At 35.2% G+C, this 9,110-nt stretch overlaps 1 protein-coding gene across 3 annotated transcripts in view; it reads left to right on the forward strand.

The window, feature by feature from the left end:
• The window catches only part of atp8a1 (ATPase phospholipid transporting 8A1), a 354,037-nt gene extending 344,927 nt beyond the window's left edge, over nucleotides 1-9,110 (forward strand). For all 3 annotated transcript variants that reach the window (XM_043691984.1, XM_043691994.1, XM_043692012.1), the window contains 2 exons: nucleotides 5,234-5,325; nucleotides 5,882-9,110. In XM_043691984.1, coding sequence (XP_043547919.1) covers nucleotides 5,234-5,325; nucleotides 5,882-5,979 — 190 coding nt within the window. In that variant the 3' untranslated portion in view covers nucleotides 5,980-9,110. The remainder of the gene's footprint in view (nucleotides 1-5,233; nucleotides 5,326-5,881) is intronic.

A 9,110-nucleotide genomic window follows, 5' to 3' on the forward strand; every position in this document is an offset into this window, starting at 1 on the left:
CAGCCCTTCACTGTTGCTGCTTTTAAATTGTGGAACACCCTTCCTAACAGCAAGAACACTGTTCATCACCATCATCTCCAAAACAATTGGCCATGGTCAAGAAATCTAGCCCTGTCAAAAAGGCCACATTTCATGTACAAATAAAATAAAATTCACATATATGAATAATCCTGCCCATGAGATAATCACTCAAGCCACACCCAACCCCACCTTCACCAATTATCAAATATCAATATTCTCGCTTCGGTTTCTTCAGTACTGTGTTGTCTCAACATTGTTAATGGATTTTCTGGGGTAATAGGATAAAAAGCAGTAATCTCCATTCTTTAATTGCAATTTTTGAACATCTTTAAATTTAATATCACTAATTTTGTTTAATTAAATTTTACAGCAGGAGTCATGTTAAATATCTGAACCTGTCACTCACTTGTCAAGCCTGACATATGTGAATTTTATTTTATTTGTTCATGAAATGTGGGCTTTGTGACAGGCCTCGATTTATTGACCATAGCCAATTGTTTTGGAGATGATGGTGATGAACAGTGTTCTTGCTGTTAGGAAGGGTGTTCCACAATTTAAAAGCAGCAACAGTGAAGGGCTGTGTTACAATTCTAAGTCAGGGTTACCTGTGACTTCGATAAGCACTTGTAGGCGGGTGTGTACCCATGTACCTGCTGCCTTTGTTCTTCTTGGTGGTGGAACTTGTGGGTTTTCTGATCGTTAGAAGAGTCCAGATTTAAATTTTAAAATTCAGAAAAGAAAATATTCAATGTGGTTTCAGCATTTTGTTGGAAGCAATTGTTTAGGTTAAATTATAGCCATCTAAAATGTGGGCTTATTCTAATGAAATTAAGAAGAAACTCGTGTTGCATCTTGACATCAACAACATGAAGGCAGTCATGTCATTGACTAATGAATATAATTCAGAAAATTCAAGGCTGGTGGGCTGAGAAATGAGAGGAATCCTGTGACTGTTGCAAGAAGGAAATAATGAGAGTAGATCGTACAAAAAATGAGATGCATCAACTAATATCCGGTCAGCCTGGGTTAACATTCTGAGGAAAAGTAAAGGTAGTTCAGAGGCTGTGGTGTGGGCAATGATCCATGACTCTTAGGATCACTAGAATGAGGTGCAAAAACTAAAAGGGTCGGCGACCTTATAAGAAAGTGGGAACAAGTGTATTTCAGATGGATAGTTATGAATCAGTGGGATCGTAATAACTGACAGTGGGAAGCCAATTTTAGAGCTGAAGAGGAGGAGAACCCCGGGAAGGGAAGATGAAACTCTCAGTTGGTGTTTGAAACAATAACTGAGAGGTTGGAACAGTAGTCAATGAAAATCCCAGGAGTAAGAGAATAAGAAGCAGTAACACCACTGTGTCACCGCTGTAAGAGAAGGCAAGGACAGAAGGACACCTTGAAACAATGTGTAACATTGAAATAAAACAAATTTCAAGTATTCTTCAAAAGGTTAGATGTTTCCAGAACCCATGTGTTCCCATAGCAATATCTTTCTTCAAGATCACATGAGTAGAGTTGAGAATAGTTGCTCAAGGTGAGAACTTGTGGAGGTGCCAGTGTTGGACTGAGGTGGACAAAGTTAAAAATCTCACAACACCAGTTTATAGTCCAACAGGTTTATTTTGGAAGTACAAGGTTTCAGAGTGCTGCTCCTTCCTTAGGTAGCTAGTGGGATAGGGTCATATAGTTGCTCAAGGTGAGAACTTGTGGAGGTGCCAGTGTTGGACTGAGGTGGACAAAGTTAAAAATCTCACAACACCAGTTTATAGTCCAACAGGTTTATTTTGAAGTACAAGGTTTCAGAGTGCTGCTCCTTCATCAGGTAGCTAGTGGGATAGGGTCATATGACAGAATTTATAGTAAAAGTCTGTGTCCTATGATCCTGCCCCACTAGCTACCTGTTGAAAGAACAGCGCTCCGAAAGCTAGTGCTTCCAAATAAACCTGTTGGACTATAACCTGGTGTTATGTGATTTTTAACTTAAAGGTGAGAACAGGCAGACAAGAGTGATGGTGAATTGGGAACTTGTTGGATTATTCTTCAACAGCGATCAGAAAGCTGGGAGAACTATAATACACCTAGTTGTAAGAAAGATAATTAATTAACTTTCAGATCCTACATCTATTTAATTAAACAAGCTTCCTCCGATTCCCTTCCCACCCTGAATTCTAAAAAAAGTTATTTGTTGGAAACCTAAAAGTCAAATTGCCAAACGTTGAATTAATATCTCCTACAATAGTTCTGATCATCATACGTTTGTCATTTTGATTCTAATTTGGAAAAAATCTATTTACCTACAATTGTCCAAAACTTTCATGCTTCATCAATAGCATGCAGTATGTCCACGGAATTTTAATTTGGGAAATTGTTATATTTTATTTAACACAAAAAGTCGAGTTATTACACTTCCGTTGCACTTGACATTTTATATTTTGAAATAACTAAAAATAATGGAGCACAGACAGGGAGTAATCAAACTGGTCTTTAAAATATAGATTGAATGGTTTCCTCCTGCGTTGCATTACTTTATGCTTAAATACGTATTTAAAACAGTGCAAGAGTTTCTACACCAGGTTAGGTCAACACAATAAAATTTAATCTAAAGCACACGGTTGTAAGACTAAACCCCATGCGGTTATTTTCTACCTCGGCGACTAGACATGAGATTAAGATGTCATTGAAATGACATTTATACCATTAATGCTATAAATAGCAGAAATAGCTATCTAAATATCATGGATTTAAAACGCATTTACTTTGATGCAAATTCAGACATGCTACTTAAAATTAGATAAATTTTACATTATTGAATAGTTTGATTTGATTTGATTTATAAGCATAGTAAACTGATAAGTTTAGGCCACAGAGAAATTAAAATAGATTTGTCTAAAAAAAAATTAGTGATTTGATCCTCCCTCAAATTTTTCATCTCCAGGGATCCTAACCTTTTCAGGCTAACTATCTTCAAACTTAAAAATCACACAACACCAGGTTATAGTCCAACAGATTTATTTGGAAGCACTAGCTTTCGAAGCGCTGCTGCTTCAGGTGATTGTGGAGCAGGATCATATGACACAGAATTTATACGAAAGATTACAGTGTCATGAAGCTAAAATGATATATTGAACAAACCTTGATGTTAAGTTAATGTGTAATATTTAATATTACACATTAACTTAACATCAAGGTTTGTTCAATATATCATATATCGTTTCAGCTGCCTGACACTGTGAGCTTTTGCTATAAATTCTGTGTCCTATGGTCCTGTTCCACAACCACCTGATGAAGGAGCAGTGCTATAACCTGGTGTTGTGTGATTTTTAACTTTGCCCACCCCAGGTCCAACACCAGCTCATCTGAATCATATCTTTAAACTACTCAGCTCTCACACCTTAATGTTGGAATGAGCACTAGTATCACTAACTCTAAATAATCTGAATTGCCAGATATAGCTTTTATTATACACAATCTTGAAGTCATTACGTTTTTACATTTTTCATTGGAACTTGATGTTATTAGCGCACTAAGCCTGAATCCTGTGTGCCAAGCATACAGCCCACCTGCTGAAATCAATTCCCAGGGAACATAAGAGGCAACCCAGCATAACTCTTTCCTTAGGTATCCCCCATCTGCATATTGACATCCTTTCATTCCACTATCCTTAAGCAATGTCACTAAAACAAATTCTTGCAAATAAACTTTCCACCGATATAGTGCCTTATCACATCTTCACAGCATACTTTATAGCAAATTGATTGAATGCACTTCAAATATAATGTTTCTATGCAGGACATTGCATCTTCAATTTAAAATTTGTTGCCTTTTCTTTTTCACCATTCCCTGAGAACAGAAGGTTTAAAATTAGGGTTAAAAGCTAAACAAAGTAATGTTCATTCCAGCATATCTAAATGTCCTGTAAATGTAACTTACATCTTTCGTAACGCCATGTTGACTCTACTTGAATGTTTTATGATTTTTAAAGTGTCTTTCTGGAATTCATTATTAAGGAAATGGTATTATCTTCGTGATAGATATTGGCCAACTGGCTTGTTGTTTCCTGCTTTCCCCAGATTCTAGGGAATTTTTAAGGATTACATTCCATGGATTCACTATTTCTATAATCACTTCTTTTAAGATTCTGTATTATAGGTCATCAGAACAAGGAACTAATCAACCCGTAGTCGCATTTATTCTTCAATTCTTTTTCACTGGTGATGAGTAATTATTTCATGTTCCTCCCTACCTCTTGTCCTTAGTGCTTAGAGAAGTTTTGGGCAGGGTATTGAAACAGGCTTCCTGCTGTGTGAAACCAAGAGTTTGCAGAAAACACATCCTCGCTGGTCATGATAGCCCATAACCATATAGCAATTTAATAGCATGAAATGGCTGGAGGGCTGATCAAGGGTGAAACCTACACCTAATCAGATTGGCCAACACCACATGCAGTCCCCAGTTTCTAAGTCCAGGAATCAAGGACCAGCAGAGGGTTTAGGATCAGAAGTGTGAGTTGAGACCCAGGGTGGGTGGTGTCTTAATGGAGAGACCAAGGAGAAAGGCTACTCTAGGTCTTGGCAATCTGGTATAAAATTGCAACAAGTCAAGGATAGGTGGGTGGACCTCACAGGATTTTACAGACCTGTCAGTGGAGGACCTCAAAATTCTAGTGTTATCTGTACTCTACAATGGTTGAGAACAGCAAATTTCCTCCACATCAGTGAATGATTTAATTAGGTGAGTTAGAAGATTTGTCCATTCTATTGTTTTCAAGTGTGATGTGGCTACAAATTTTGTTTTTTTATAAATGGCAATTTATGTTTTATTCAAATTTTAGCTTGAATGTTCAAACTTTGAATATCTTTTCAATGTCAGTAAATTCTGGATGGTTCAATGTAACTTGGTATTTTGTTTAAATGCAGAAGTTATTTTTCATATTATATATAATAATTTATATATATTTTCAGATACTACATTTATAAAGGATACATTTTAGTTGTACTGGTTGGAAAGGCTTTAGACTTTGTACTGGATGAGTGGTAATGGTTGATAAAATGGTGTGAATCTGACTTGTGTGGTGAAGAACTGTCAGATCTGCATTTAAATTTCAATTTATAATGCATTAAATATATTCTATTTTCACAACCAGCCAAAAAATAATATGGACATTTTTCCCTAAAGCATTTCAATTAATTGTAATTCTCTCTTTCCTGAAAAGCTTAAGTGAACGAGCTCAACTTTTAAAGAATGTTTTTCGGAAGAATACTTTCAATCTACACCGTTCTGATTCTTTCCAACAGAGTTCATTACGTAAGTATCTTTTTCCCAAGTGTGTTCATTTGACAACCTTTTTTCCCATGGTTTAGTAATTATGGTTAAATCCTTGTGTTTCCGGTTAACTCTTTAGATGATTCTGTTATGCTCCTGTTTTCACCCTGCCCTTTCACAGTAACTGCTCATAGAACAAGTACATATGTAATGCTATAAACTCCTTCGTCATATCTGATCTGGGTGTACGTGTGTGGAAACATGTCCTTGGCTAAAACACCATCTGTTTTTTTGTGTCTCCAAATGTTCTTAGCCAACAGTTTGGTTGGAAGCTAATGAGACTGATCACAAGTATTGATAAGGGGGACCATTCACCGCCATTGAGAAACTCATCCATTGTTTTAAAAAATGGTGTCAGCATCACAATTGTTGCACTTCTGGAAGATCCCTCTTGAACATTTAGTACCTAATTGCATTATACTTTATTTAAAGATTGAAATTAATTAATTTTGACAATATAATGACAAGTTGTTTCATGATTCATTCTTCTGTAACTTGATGAGTTTTGTGATGAGCCACTTTATTCTTGTTTTCATAGATGGTTATGCCTTTTCCCAAGATGAGAATGGTATTGTGTCCCAGTCTGAAGTGGTCAGGGCCTATGACACCACCAAACAAAGACCAGATGATTGGTAAACATTTAATACATGGACTGCAAACAAGTGCTTTCACTAAGAGTGTGACATTGGACTTCAAACATTACAGATCTAAGTTTTAGATATGTAGCTGTAAAGATCTGCAAAGACCCAAATAAGTTGGTCTTTGTATGTTTCATGAAGGGGAAAAGTGCTAATCACTTTTGTTGTGTATTAAACAGACATGAACACTGTGCAGATCAATGTTATCATAAACTCACTCTTTTAGAATATCAACACCTTAAAATACACACTAACCACAAGGTTGCCAGAACTTGAAATTTGTCATTGGTATACCTGTTTTTTGACATGTTTGTTTTAAAAATACAAACATATAGACATGAGTAATGTTTTGATTTTCAACCCTGCTCAGTGTGAACATTGTAGAAAATTGAGTACCACTTCCTAAATTTTCCTGTTTATCATAAACTGTGACTTTTACCAATTAAACCCTGTTTTTTGATAGATTACTACTGATTTGAAGTGATGCACCTATTTGTGAACAGTATCTATATAAGTGTAGCATAACAATTCTGTAATATATTTTAATGTTCAAGTCACTGAATAGGAATCTGTTAAAAATGCTAAAATATATCTTAATAATGCAGTATTAAACTTGATACTAATACTCCCCTTCTGGTTGCCAAATCTTCTATTTGCCAAATTTAAAACTCTGCATGAGCCTTATTCAATAGTTTTCTAATCACTTCAGTTGATAGAATTTGACATTAGCCCAATTCTCCAGAGTATTGTCAAAGGGCCGAAACAAATTTCAAGTCCCATTTGTAACTTTCCTGCTTCAGTTTTTCTGAAGTGTATTTTGCACATGCACTGGCACTGACTTGTTCAAAATTGCCTCTTGGCAATTGCTTCATGATTTGTGTATTTCACAGGCCGTGACTTTGGATATGCTTTACTCATTGCCCAATATTTGACTTAATTTTCAGAATGAAGCAATGTAGTGTGTTTTCTGTGAGAGGCTACATCTCCTACAGTACAAGCTTGTGAATTTAGTGATTTTTTAAAATGATTTAACATTCAACAAACATTTCAATACAAATGTGAGGGTTCTCCTTGCCCCACTCCACCATTTTTTGCACACATTTTACCATGGGTCTAAAATATGCTGTGATTAAATAATAAAATGAAGGTTTGTTTTCCTGACTACCATCTCTTAAAAGGTTAGTTCAAGTTTGTTTTGTGTGAACTTTGTTCAGGTTATTTAATTACGTGTGTAAATGTGCCAATTTGAATAACATTTTAATTCCAACCTATTTTCTGGTGAATGTGAGCTAAATTTGTTTGCTGTATATGAAATTTCCATGATTTAGTCAGCAATACTGGTGAATTGTGCCAAGCAATTTGGTTCGCATTATTACTTTTAAAAAAAAAACTGCCATTTTTACAAAATCAGTACAGTAATTTCCTTTCTATTACATGTTGAATTAAATTTACCTTGTATTGAGTGTATAATTCTGTGGTTGTCACAATTTATGCAGCGCTGACAACAGAAACTTGGATGTGACCTCGCTATAGAACCTTAAGTATTTACTTCATAGAGGAGCATCCTTTACAGTAGTGTGTGTTTTATGCATTAAACTGCCTTGATTGCAAAGCATAACCCAGATTTTAAAAATATTGTGTCAACATTCCATTCAATCTGATCTTTAGTGCATCCTTATTTATGCGAATTTTTGTATCACTAATGTGAACAATAGTTTAATGGTTAATTTTTATCATTGAGTATTTGCCACAGAACATCTAGATTTGGCTGAGTATTGGCTATGAAACTGAACTTCAGCAAACAACAGGACATAACACAAAACAGTGTAATCAGCACAGTTGTAATATTCCATCCTCTCCAGTAACTTAAAGGCAAATTTTGCCTTTACATTATATTTTCCAGAAAAAAAGCAAACCACTGTTAGAGATTATGATTTTAAAAATTATAAAAGGAGTAGCAAATAAAAATCCACAAGTGTTTGAGAACACAAACCAGTTACTATCATCCTTTGATTTGCAGCTTGCTGTGCCCATGTGCTTTCTCTATATGCAACATGTTCTGTGTTTGTCAAAATTCTTGAATGAATGTCATAGCTCTAACTACGTGATTACTTTGTGGTGTCTTTTAATCAATGATAGCTGTCGTCTTCCTCCGATATGTGAGGCTGACTGTGGTGTACTTGATTGTCCTGTCTGTATTCTTGTCTAACTGCATGAGATCAAGTGTTACATGTAACATTGTTACTGCATGACTAATTTTCTGATCTTGCAGCACATCTTCTGCAAGGTTAGAGACAAATGAAACAGATTAATGGAAGGTAACATCATGCAGCAGTTTATGATGGGCAAAAAAAATTGTTTCCTGACCAATCATTGTGTATGTCCTGCATTTTGGAATAAAAATCTTTAATATAAATGAATGACAGCTTTAAATTATTTTGTAAGTTTGTAATTCACACTGACATATCCGTGTCCATTTGGTTCTGTGAAAGGTTGTATCCAAATAGGCTATGTATGGAATGTGTACTTTGCTTTACTAGACTTAAGACAACAGAATAAAAACAGATGTGAAGATTTTGATACTTTTTAAATGATTGAACATGACTACTTCAAAATAAGAAATCAAATTTGAAAAGAATTTGCCTTGATTGTCTTGTTCAGTGTGACAACAAAGTAAAATATTTAATGCATGTTTGCTCCATTAGTAATATGGTAACAAAATTTGCTTTCCATTGTTGCCAGTCTTGCATAGTATTTAAAATCAATCTAATTCAATGATGGAATTTGACTTGAATGTCATGTAAAGATGAACATATTCTGTACACTGGATCAGGATTTTTCTGTCGAAATTTCCAGAATGTTGATTGAATTTCCCTGTAGTATGGTTTTGCACTGCATGAATGGTGACCTTCAAAATCAATGTTCATTGTACATCTCAGGTTTGTATCTAAGTTACTGTATGGAAATGCACTGTTTTATATTTTGTTGTAAATCTTCAGTACTTTTTTTTTTAGTCTGTCACTTGCCATTGACTCTTGTAAATTGCATGGTGGCAGTTGCAGTCCTTCAATGTTTTGTCTTTTGGTTGTCATAAGGATCACATAATAAAACTAAATTTACAAACCCTGA

Source organism: Chiloscyllium plagiosum, chromosome 1 (genome assembly GCF_004010195.1).
Source record: "Chiloscyllium plagiosum isolate BGI_BamShark_2017 chromosome 1, ASM401019v2, whole genome shotgun sequence".
Taxonomy (NCBI): Eukaryota; Metazoa; Chordata; class Chondrichthyes; order Orectolobiformes; family Hemiscylliidae; genus Chiloscyllium; species Chiloscyllium plagiosum.